Source organism: Mesoplodon mirus (genome assembly GCF_964341445.2).
Source record: "Mesoplodon mirus genome assembly, chromosome: 2".
NCBI classification, from domain to species: domain Eukaryota; kingdom Metazoa; phylum Chordata; class Mammalia; order Artiodactyla; family Ziphiidae; genus Mesoplodon; species Mesoplodon mirus.
Window position 1 is genome coordinate 27,295,237 of NC_138977.1, and position 12,589 is coordinate 27,307,825.

General features: G+C 36.2%; 1 protein-coding gene across 1 annotated transcript; it reads right to left on the bottom strand.

Moving 5' to 3' along the window:
* Positions 1-1,176: 1,176 nt before the first annotated feature.
* Positions 1,177-10,657, bottom strand: IBSP (integrin binding sialoprotein; the record flags this gene model as incomplete). Its single annotated transcript, XM_082601892.1, has 6 exons — positions 1,177-1,710; positions 2,272-2,445; positions 6,654-6,716; positions 10,290-10,367; positions 10,463-10,513; positions 10,604-10,657. 6 exons carry the CDS (start codon positions 10,655-10,657, stop codon positions 1,177-1,179), a joined length of 954 nt encoding a protein of 317 aa, XP_082458018.1.
* Between the last annotated feature and the right edge of the window lie 1,932 nt (positions 10,658-12,589).

Below are 12,589 nucleotides of genomic sequence, written 5' to 3' on the forward strand. Positions count from 1 at the left end.
CATGTCGGAGAATTCCTTGTTCTAATACTAAATGCTGAAGTATTTAGGTGTGAACATTGTGATGCCATGTTGTCTGCAATCACTCTTTAATGGTTTGGCAAAGAAATGTATATATATATGAAGAGAGGCACACAGAAATAGAAAGAGATAAATATGGCAAAATGTTAACCATTGGTGAATTTAGGTGCTCATGTACTAGTCTTCCAACTTTTCTGAACACTTGGCATTTTTCAAAATAAAGAGTTAGGAGATGATGCGTTGATGTTTGTGCGTATGTGTAAGAGTTTTCTACCCCATCCCACTGCCATGCCACCTAGAGCCAAATCAATAGGAGTAGGGTTGCCAGATGTAACACAGGACAGTCAATTAAACTTGAATTTCAGATAATGAATCATTTATTTAGTATAAATATGTCCCAAATATTTCACAAATTGCATAGAGCATACTTATACTAAAAAGTTACTCATTGTTTATCTGAAATTCAAATTTAGGCATCCTACATTTTTATGTGTCAAATCTGGCAACTCTAATGAAAGCTGTTTATTTCCCTGATATATATGGCTGAGCCTGCCCACAAGCATGTCAAAATCTTAGTTATGTTGATTTATCCATGAAAAAATGTCTATCGTCCTTCTGAGTTTTAAGCCATAGAGGAAATAAGCTTTCATACTTTAGCTGAATCGTCATCCCACTGGTCTCACTTTTTTTTCATTCTGAATCTCTCATTTTTCTTCTTAATTATAACACATTTGAAGGATTGCATTTTTATTTGTGATAAAACCCATAGATAGAATATACATACAGGTCACATCAAAATACATGAGGATGATAATTAAACCTAATATACAGTGATGGATAGGTAGTGTGATTAGAAGACTACACATTTATTGTATACAGTGTTACTAATGTCAGTGAATCTCTTCTAAGAAGCACTGCTCGAACAAAGGGTATGTTTTAGCCATTAGTGCAAACACGTTAAAAACACTATTTATAGAACTACAACCTCAAAATATTCAGTCACACACAATCTCATGCATTAGTTAACTGCTTTGGAATGGCAGCACCATTCCACATTATAATATGCACATTTGTTATATTGCACCTTCCTGAGTTGAACTTTGAAAACGATAACCACACAAAGTGCCGGAACGGATGAATTCATCCCAGTCTGGGCCTTCACTGGTGGTAATAGTAATCTTGACCATCATAGCCGTCGTAGCTCTGCCCTTTATAGTAGCTGTACTCATCCTCATAGGCTCGGTAATTGTCCCCACGAGTTTCTCCATTTTCATTTTCGTAGATTTCATATCCATTGTCATACTCATTGGTGCCTGTTTGTTCATACTCTCCCTCATATCCAGGGGTGGTAGTTTCCCCAAATGGTGATGGGGTAGTCCCGTAGATCTCCTGGGGTGGAGTTGTAGGTTCAAATCCATCATTTGCAGGGGTAGTTGCCTTAGAGCCACCATTGTCCTGCCCTCCAGCCACTGTGGTTCCTTCTGCATAGGCTTCAGTGACACCTTCTTCGCCTTCTTCCTCTCCATTGTCCCCACCACTGCTGCCATGGCCATTGTCTATCTCTGTGCTGTTGGCGCTAGTGCCGTTTATGCCTTGCTCATTATCATCCACTTCTGCTTCATTTTCATTTTCTTCCTCTTCTTCTTCATTACTTTCCTCCTCTTGTGTAGCCTTCTTTCCTATATCCTCAGCCTATAAGGAAAAGTTTGAAGGAATCCAAATTTAGGTGTGAAGAACATAAAACTTAAGGCCATTATTTCATCCAACATAGGCTGTACTGACAGCCTTGTTCTACATGTAATTCTTAATTGAAGCCAATTTAAGTTACAAAAGAATTGGTGGGTTTTTATAAATTCAGAATTAGTACCTTTGTCATTGGGTTTTGAGGGAGAAAAAGGTACCTGATAAAATAAGTCTCTGTGGGAGATGCTTTCTATAGCTTTGCTACTCACTTTCTCTGTCTTGGAATCCTCTTCCCAGAAATGCTATGGCATCTCTCAGGACCTTTTATCCATTGCTAAGATGCTTGTCCTTAGTCTTCTGTGATAATATTGAAAGTCAGTATAAGAACATGGGAAGAGAACTTCCATGGGAAAAACCTTGCCTTATTTGTAAACAGGGACATTGTACCTGCTCTTACTTTTTCATTGAGTTAATGAAGATAATATAAAATACTGTGTGTAGAGTGTCAGGATAACCTCAGACTTCAGTAAAGCAATGAGAGCAGATTGAACACCTTTGAGGAATTGTTACCTTCGTGGGAAGCTGGATGGCAGCTAGACCTATATACCCTGTTCCAGGTGTGGTCTCCTCTCCATAACCAAGTGTGGTAATGGAGAGGGTGGTGTTCTCAGCCTCCGACTCTTCATCTTCATTTCCATCATAATCTTCATTCTCTTCATTGTTTTCTTCTTCGTTTGAAGTCTCCTGGGGTAAGTGTCCAGAGCAAGAAAATTTATTAGAGCTAGAAGATAACTCAAGATTTGTTGAAGTCGTGAACCATTACTGGAAAAAACGTCCTCCGTATCCCTCAGCCAGCTTGTCACCCAGTGTTGACAATTCTGCTTCCTCTTATGCCGTTTGCACTTCTCACTTCTCAGAACTCAATTCAAAGTCTTCTCATACTATTTACCTCACTATAGTGTGTTTTAGATATTTATGTATTCTGTGTAATCAATTCAAAAATAATTGTGTAATAATTTCAGCATATCTGACTATATGGTATCACACAATACATGGCTTAGGCTCTTGAAGTCTTGTTAATAGCTACTACGATATGATAGTTCATTAATTATTGTATTTGCTGACAAATAAGCTGAGAACTTTGTACCTATTTTTTAATTCCTTAGAGCAGTCTTTTAAGGTAGGGTTGTAACTCACACCCTTTAGAAAAGGAAAGTGAGCTCAGAAAAGTTAAATAACTTGTTTAAAGTCTCATAGTAAGTGATGAAACTGTATCTTTCTAATTAAAAAAAAAAAACCTGGGCCCTTTCTGTGCACCATGATGTTTTTGATGACAAGGAGGATTTATGTGAATTGTCCACATTATACCTAGGATATTTTTTCAGAAAAGAATTTTTTATAGAAGCCCCTCTCTTCAAACAAGTTGATTGCATGTCGTATTTACTATCAAAAAGAAGTGAATGTATTTCATTTACTTTCAGGAGTATTTAAAGAAAAAGAGACATATTAAATTCAAAATCCATCTGCCAGTATATAAGCCAGTTTTGAGCTGTGTGCAGTATTCAAAAGATGTCAGGCATTTGACACACAATTTTTCTGTGCAAAGAGGAAATCAAACACTCCCAAGAAATCCTTAGCGATATATTATGTTATTGCAGGAAGATGTTTTTTTAAAAATTACTACTCTTCAATGAATGTTATTATCATCTTTAACATTTTACTATTTTGCCTTTACTCCATGTTGTTAGGCAATTTTTTGTTGATTGAGTTAATCTCTCAAAGTAATTCATAGCTAATATTGAAAGTCAGGAATTCATACACAGAATTTATTTACTTTAAATAAGTACTGGAAAACTGAATTTATTTCAATGTGTTTTTGAAGAGATTGTGATGTTAGGATAACTTTAACTAGGCATCCTATATTTTAAGACTTCAAAACAAACAAACAAAAGCCAGATTTAGCCTGCCTTATTACTAAAACAAATGATGTTTCTTTCATCAGATTTGTAAATTCCACTGTTTTAATGAACTCTTGGGACTACTAGAGTACACCCCAAAACAGTCTCCAAGCTAACTGTGTCAAATATCACACTAACACCATACTATTTATTTTTTCATGTTATATGCTTTAGTCCAACAGACTAAATCTTTCAGGGAAGAAGGAGGAAAGATCCTTAGAGTAGGAGAAGATACAGTCTGGGTCCTGCACCATTGTTTCACAGGTGAAGAACCTGAGGTCCAGTGGGATAAATGACTCACATGAGGTCAAAGACATGGCAGTTCCTTAGCAGCAGGGTCATGAATACAGACCCAAACTCCCAACCCGTAGGATTCTCCATTTTCTCCTAACAACACCCTTTCTTTTCCTAGTACTTTATTTAAGGTTGTTCTGCTACAATGAGTTAAAAAGGAAAGTAGGTCAGTCTTTTTATGGGTATGAGACCTCAAATATCTTCTTGAATAGAAAAATTAGCAATCATTTGTGCTTAAAAAAAGTATTATGAACCCACCAGAATAGCTTAAATGACTGAAAGAAACACGTGTTGGTGAGCATGTAAAGCTACTGGAATGCTCATATATGGATAGTGGGAGTTTACATTAGTACGTCGTCTTTGGTAAGCTGTTGGTGGCATCTCCTCGGGAAGAACATATGTAGACCTTTCGACGTAGATATTTCATGTCTAGGTAAAGTGGCCTCCAGAAATGAAAGCATATGTTCACCAGAAGGAATACTAGAATGTTCACAGCAGCACTCTTTTGTCGTAGCCCAAACCTGAAAACTCCCCAACTGCCCTTCAACAGAAGGATAACATATTGTGGTACATTCACATAATGAAATACTGACAATGAGAATGAACAATTTTCAACTATAGAGACATGTGAACCAATCTCTGAAGCTGAGAGTGGAAGAGGTCACATGCAAAAGAGTATATGCTGCATGATTCCATACATATGTATGTGTGTGTGTGTGTGTGTGTATGTGTATATATATATATATATATATATATATATATATGTATGTATGGAACACAAAAAGAGCCAAAAACAGTCTACCTGTTAGAAGTCAACATAGCAGTTGCCTTTGGTGGTGGTTGGTTAACGGATGGACTGGAGTACAAAACATGTGCTGCTTTCTTCTCTGGGTGCTAGTTACCCTTAAGTGTTCAATTTCTGAAATTTCAGTCATCTATAAACTTATGATAATTGTGTTATGTACATTATATTTCAATAAAAATTTTATAAATGTGAGACTGAATAATTTAGGAGAGGGGAAAAAATGTATGATCACCAAATAGAAAGTATGCCTAAGCACCTTCTCATGGGAATACAATTCCTGGAGATTCTGTATTTAATCTGAATTGCCAGTGAAATTTTAGGGAAGAGATGGGGAAAAAAGAGGTTCTAAACTCTCTGCAGGATGGAAGACTCCCAGGTTTATTCATCCAGTTTTCCACTATCACTTTGAATGAATGGTCTTTGGAGCATTTATTCCTCTGAAGTTTCAAAACCAAACCACCAAATATTGACTGGGCACTATATATGTATAAGAAACTGGGCTGGGCAGTGTGAAGGGATGCAAAAGAGGGTACAGCACTGTTCATCCTCAAAGCAAGGATTGTTACCTATGGTCTCTAGTCTCCTGGGTCATGGGGAGTTTGCAGATAAGTTCTGGGAGGACCAGAAGTGTTCAGAGATTGTTGGTAAAATATTGAGTACGTGAGATTTCATCAGAGTTCTAAAGGAACCTTAATGTTTCTCCATCCCAACCACCATCGCAACAAATGAAGAACCATTGTCAAAAGATATGCAGTCTAACTGGGAAATCTAGCTGGTAAGGCAATTTTACAATCTCTGTACAGCAAGCAGCTGTAGTTAAATGGATTACCCTAGTTTAGTTCTTGTGTAAGATTGCTATGTGGAACTCCAGGCAAAATTTTGTGGGATTTAGTAGGTGGCATTTTTCCTGGTACTGGCTTGACATTCTTGTAAGTTACCCCTTTAAAAGTTATTAGGATAAATTGTGGTACTAAAAAAGTTACTTTTATGGTTAAAAAAAATCAGACTAATTACGCATCACTTTTAAAGTTCCCACACCATTTTGTTTTCAAGAGAGCAGACGTTTATCCATTTTGAGCAGATGTTTTGATCCATTTTGGACTGTCATTGTCCCTTCATAAATAGCATCTAAGAATACCTGAATTTAGAAGGTTCCCAAACCAGTGGATAGCTATAATTGACTACCCAGGAAAATGTACCTAATTACTATGTTTCTATGGGCAAGAATGTCAGTTATAAACATGTTAGCACAATTTCCAAGTTATATAGATGAATTTTAGCCATGAACTATACTAATTTATAGTACTATATAGGAAGGTATTTATACATCTTGAGCATTTGCATTTCTATGAAAACAGGAATTTTATTAGTAGGCAAAAAGACATATAAAATTCCAATCAGAAAGAACAGCCCTACTTTGTGAGTCAAGAAAGGCAGATGAATCACAATAACACTGTAGAGGATATGAGATTCGCTTTCTTATACTACCCACTGATTAAACTGAATTTTTAAAGTTTAGTCATTAAAACAAGTATTGCACTAAGTTTAGAATTATTGTATATTTGTCTTTTACCATCATGTTCTATCCACCTAAATGTAAATAATACTTTCTTTCCTTCTCTCAGAATTTACATTTCTTCCACTTAAAATGGAGAACTTTTGTACTCATATACAATTTACACATAACTTTATCCCCAAACTGTAATAGTGTTTTAAGCAGGTCATTTTATTTAATCCTAATTTAAATAATATTCTCCTTGTCCAAAATAGAAGGCTGTGGGCAGTTGGTAACCTGGCAATGTCTATTTGCTGAGTGTAGACTACAGGAGACTAGTTTTCTATTTGTTTTTTGTGCTGCCTGGTTTGCTATGAAAAATCCTGCAGAAATTCCTTACCTCTTCTTCCTCCTCTTCTGAGCTATCACCATTTCCATTTTCTTCAGACAAGTCACTACTGCTCTAAAAAAAAATGTATACATGAATTCATAGACATATGAACATATATGTACATACATATTTATTTACTTAGAACAGTTCTCATGCTACTGTGAGAAAGATATGAGGAGATCGGACATATGCAAAACAAGGTTAGAGAGAAAGGGGCATTTTACAGTGATCGAGATATGCATTGAAATACTCCATTTTTAACCTCGAAAGCATTGATAGTGTGTTGAAATATTTTGTATGTAAAAATGAGAGCAACGAATGGCAGAATGGCTTAGCTCTGAGAGAATGAGAATTATCTGGTCCAATTTTTTTATTTTACAGAGAAAGAATCTGAAGCCCACACGGTTGTGGATTCTCCAACCAGTTCAAGGCAAGTCTTGAGCTAAAACATCGATCTCATTGTTTTATTTTTTTTATAAAATATGAATGGAATGATAACTAGGCTTATTACAAAATATAAGTTATTACTGGGTGATTTTCATAAATAATGAGCTCTCTTGGTGAATTTAACTTAGAATTTGACTCGAAATTAAATTTGCATATAATTTTTAGTACCTTTTCATCTAATTAAAGCTAATGCCTAAAATGAAGTGTGTGTGTGTGTGTGTGTGTGTGTGTGTGTGTGTGTGTAAAGTTATATAAGAGAAAAATTCATTTACTCATTTAGGAAATTTATGAGTACCATTCCTCTAAAAAGCTCAATATTGAATGAGAATAAATTAAACCAAGGAGTCTGCATATAAAAATAAAATTATAAGTTAATGAGCTTTGCTACTTTTTAAAAGGAAAGGTATATCTAAACATCTGTTATCTGAGCCTTTAAGACAGTGGAGGAGACTTTTCCTCTTTCTCCCAATGTTAATCCAAATTGAACTTTCCTTCTTTCTTCTGCAACCACTCCTTAATGACACTAAGCATACAAGTAGATACCTAACTTAAGATTCTGTCATTTTCTGCTCTGCAAATTTATCTTTGATTCTGGTGACTCAGTTAAGTACTGTCGGTCTTAGAAAACATAGCTGCAGAAGAACCTTAGGGTTAGAGATCAACATGAGGGAATATTCATGTCCCAACCCTGCTCAGGGCTCTCCCTGTTGGGCTCATTCTTCAGATGGCCAAGCCATCCACCCAAGGAAAGGAATGCTTGTCTCCTTGAGCCAAGAATAATCTTGGGTGGAAAAAAGAATAATTAGACCTGCTCTTCCACTGCTATGACCTTAATGGCTGTGCCTTCCCTAGCCCAGAGGTGAATAAAGCATTAGATTCTATTGGAACTATTTCTATTTGTTAGTTAAATTATATATATAGAGGACAGCATATTTGTGCAGCATAGTTTGTCTCAATGGGAATGTTTTAGTCATTTTACAAGCTTTCCTTACCTCTAGCTTTCATCTTACTCCAACCATTTCACTCTTCAATTAGTATCTGCAGTGAGGACAGTTTTAAAACTGTATGAAATGTCTTGAAGACTTAGCATTTCTTATTTTCCTTTCTTTCATTTACACCTTATTACCAACTTGTCCATAAGTCCTATTGATTCTTCTGGAAGTCTTTCATATACTCCTTCCAACTTCTATCCCTACTGCATTTATTCAGTTCCAAAATATATATTCCAGGCATTGTACTGAGAATGAAGGTCATTGCAAGAGAGGAAGTTGGAAATATGGGCAGTTCCCTATGTCAAGTACTGTGATAACTGAGATGAGTCTGATAAAAGAAATTTAAGATAAAGTCCCTGCTGTCTAAGAGTTCACACACTAACCAAATATCATTTTAATCATAAAAAAAAAATTTGCTCAGTTAAAAATGCTTAGGGTGTTAAGCTTATTTATACTTACATTTCTGTAGCCAAGCAGATAAGCTACAATAGACTGACAGCCTTGCAATCAACATAAGCTATTTCACGCAAGTTGGTATTTTAGAAAAGATTATATAAAAACACAGATCAGTTTGAATAAAACATGAACTTCAAAGCCAGTGCAGCTTAATGCATTTGGAGGTGATAATCTGGGCACTAAATACTTAACAGACTTAAGGAAATAAATAATAAGGAGCTATGGAAACATATAAGTAGACATGTAAGGAGAAAAATCTTGGAAATCAAACTTTGTAAAGTGGGATGATAGATCATCAATACTAGATCAGACTGTTGGATCGGGAGATATATTTTATTGGATTATATTTTGAAACAACTGTCTTATTTACAAATTCTACATCGGTTGAGATAAATCTATGTGCATATAATCTGTAGAAATTTTGTATATTAAAGATCTGCTTAAAAATCTGTGAACTTTGGGTCTATCAGTAAGGAAAAATATTACCTCTCCTACTGTCTTTTCACTACAGACATTTGAATTGGGCCACACGTAGATATCTATAAAAATTTTTAGGTGGGAATACCTCCAAGTATATGCTATTTTAGAAAAGTTGAAGAGGTAGTCCGAAACGTAAATGTATTATCATTTCCATTTCGTTTAAGAAAGACAGCAAAGTTTCAAGTGAGCAATGTTTATTTATGGGCAAACCAAAGAATGGAAGGCAATTCTGAAAACCCACAACCCTTGTATCATTTGTGCTCATATTTCTGTGGCCATACACATTCCCCATAATTATTATGGTGCTAGAAATACTTTAAGATGATCATTTCCTACCATTGTATGAGTTGGAAGTGGGTTAGTCCAACATATGGCAGGATACTATGCCAAGCCACTGTGCTAGGGCATCGTTTTCAGCGTCCTTACTACTTTTAGTGTCTCAGGAGACGGGGGTCAGATGGTGCATAATTGGTGCCCTGAGCCCAGACTGTATAGTAATAAAAATAGCACAATTCTGGTTTGTTGTCTATTTAAAATCAGCACCACACCCTCTAGTTTTCAGAACCCTCTTCACAGGTAACTCAGTAAAAACAGAAATTCTTATTTTTAGTGTTTAGTTATTTTTTTGTTAGTTTGTTTACAAATTTTAAAGATGTTTTATTTTTCTAACAAGTTTTTTAGTTTGCTTCATGAATTTCTCTCTTTCCTCTGCATTCTTGAGCTACACTTTCCATTAGAGTTACGCTCCAATATGATGTATTGTTCTAGTGAACTACACAGGTCAAAGGTTAAGAAACTCTCCAGCAAACCAGTGATTATCAGGAATTTTTTTAATGCTCTTTGGTGTTTATGAAGTCAATTTTTTCCCCTAAATTAAAAGAGTCTAAATTATTGGATATAAAACAGCTATATGACTGTATAATATGGCAATTAGTGGCCTTATCACTGACTTAAATGTCAACAACTGATACAATTGTCCACTTTTGTCAGTGAATTAGACAAAACACCTGAACTCAATGTTCTGCAGTGTGTGCTTTCATTATGTCCTTCTAGACTGGGCCCAAATGAGTTTACTCTCTATGTGTGTGGCTCTGCTTTACAAGAAAACCTTAGGAATAAATTTTATTTTATTATATTAAAAACAAACTGTTTGTAGTAAGTGGTCTTTCTGGCTGAATTTCAGGGAGAGTTGAATTTAGGTGTTTTACAGTTAAATTTGATTCCCTTTCAATTGTAATGGATGAGAAGGAAAATTAATTTTTACACTTACCTGAACCGGAAATCGTTTTAGAGGAGGATAAAAGTAGGCATGCTTGTAAAGATAATATCGGGTCCTGTACTTAAAGACCTGCATGGACACAGTAAATGATACATTCATGTTTCACGTGCAGTCAATCTAGAGGAAGTGTAGTCAAGCCAAGGAAGTATGCTAAGGTGAATTACCCCATTTTCTTCAGAATCGTCTAATTTGGCTCTTCGATGCAAATTTTTCATCTGTTTAAAAGAGCATTTAATTATTACATATTCTCTCAACATAAAAAGACAAAAATGGAAATAACTATAGGTTTTTAATAAAGAACTTACTGAGAGAGCACAGGCCATTCCCAAAATGCTGAGCAAAATTAGAGCCGTCTTCATTTTGCTTCTGGAATTAATGAAGTGGTAAAGTTAATGAGTAAAACTAAGAATGTACCCTTTTTTGCTCATACTAGGTGATGTATTTAATTGTTTTCATTTTTGTCCAATTAGAGTTTTGACTAAGTAGGACCAAATTTCTGCTTTTGTTCTAAAATTGTTCCTTCTGTTTAGGTGGTAGAAGACTGACTTTATCCATCTATTTGAATAACCATGAGTTCCATATTTGGTTTTAACCTATCTGCTCTGGTTTGTCAGTGGAAGACCATTTCATCACTGCCACGGGCTTGCATGTTCAGTGTACTTCATGTTGGGGCATGGAAGCCTCCTGATGCCCTTGACACAGGAACATTAGTTAGTGCAGTTAGATGACCTGTTTGTTTTGTTTATAATTAAAAACTAAGCAAAAACTGAATACATTCAGATGGTTGCTTTTATGTCAATTATCCTACAGGCTGTTTCCAGCTTCTCTATAGCTTTTGAAGTAAAAGTTTGTTTGTGGGCTTCCCTGGTGGTGCAGTGGTTGAGAGTCTGCCTGCCGATGCAGGGGACACGGGTTCGTGCCCCGGTCCGGGAAGATCCCACATGCCACGGAGCAGCTAGGCCCGTGAGCCATGGCCGCAGAGCCTGCGCGTCCGGAGCCTGTGCTCTGCAACGGGAGAGGCCACAGCAGTGAGAGGCCCGCGTACCGCAAAAAAAAATAAAAATAAAAAAAATAATAAAAAGTTTGTTTGTAAAATGAAGACTAGGAGGCATTTTCCCATGGATATCTTAGAATACTTGATATTTTTTATGTGTGTGAAAAGATCCATGACATGTGAAGTATTATTCTCATAACATGTAGCACCCAACATCCATGTTTAAGGATGATTCTATGAGAAGAGTTATCAGAGTTCATCGTGGGATATCAGGGAGTCATTTTCTCAAGTTACATTGTTCTCCAGCTCCATTTAAGCTTTCCATCACTGATGTGGGAGGTTGTCATGGAATGGATGTGGGGCTCTCCAAGGTCAGGGTGATTGTCGTGATGGAGATGTCAATTTTATGGAAGAATTGAAGATGCAACTCTCAGAATAGGAATACATTGTGAACAGTCCTGGGGTTTGCAGCCAGGCCAAGATCTCAGTTCCACATAGATTCCTCATCGGTAAAAGGAAAGCAATTGTGAAATCGTATCTTAATTTTATTCTTTTTGATAAAATCCTATTTTAATAGAAGTTGAACAAACTTAGCTAAAAGCCACAAACACCCAGCACTTGCACTGACAAACACATTTAACTGAGAGTGCTTTCTCCCCCAGAGCGACAGTTTGGGCAACATTTTAGAAGCAATATGTAATGGTAATGGGAATTTCCCCATAAACACACTGGGAAAAGTAATATTTAAAATGTATGAAATGCATGTCATATACTATACTCTGAAGGTAGATTCTGCATTTTATCGTCACTAGCCACGATTTATTGCATCCTTATTGAGTATCTGATGCTAAAATAAACATTACACAGAGTAAGGCTAGAGTCCTGGAGAAGCTGTCTGGGGTCCTCTGTCACCTCTCTTTGTGGCAGAGTGGGTCTTTGATTTTGATGCCTGCAAACTTGCTCACTGTCCTGTCTTCTTTAGCAAAAGTTCTTGATGGCCACGCGGGGATAAAGTGGTTTCCCCTAAAGGAGACCCATCTGTCTAAGAAGTTCTCATTGCTACTGAGGTGCTCTGAACAATACTTTGACCTTGGCCACCCATGATGTAGCCCATCAACAAACAGGAAGATTACTGCTCTGCAGCTTTATGAAAAGAGTTGGAGTAATTCCAATATCTTAAAGAGCTTAAAACTAAAATATGTAGAACCGTAGAAAGAGTTCAGAGTATCAAATTTTCTCATTACAAACCATAAAAACAACTAGATGAAAACACAACAGGAATAATATAAAAAGAACC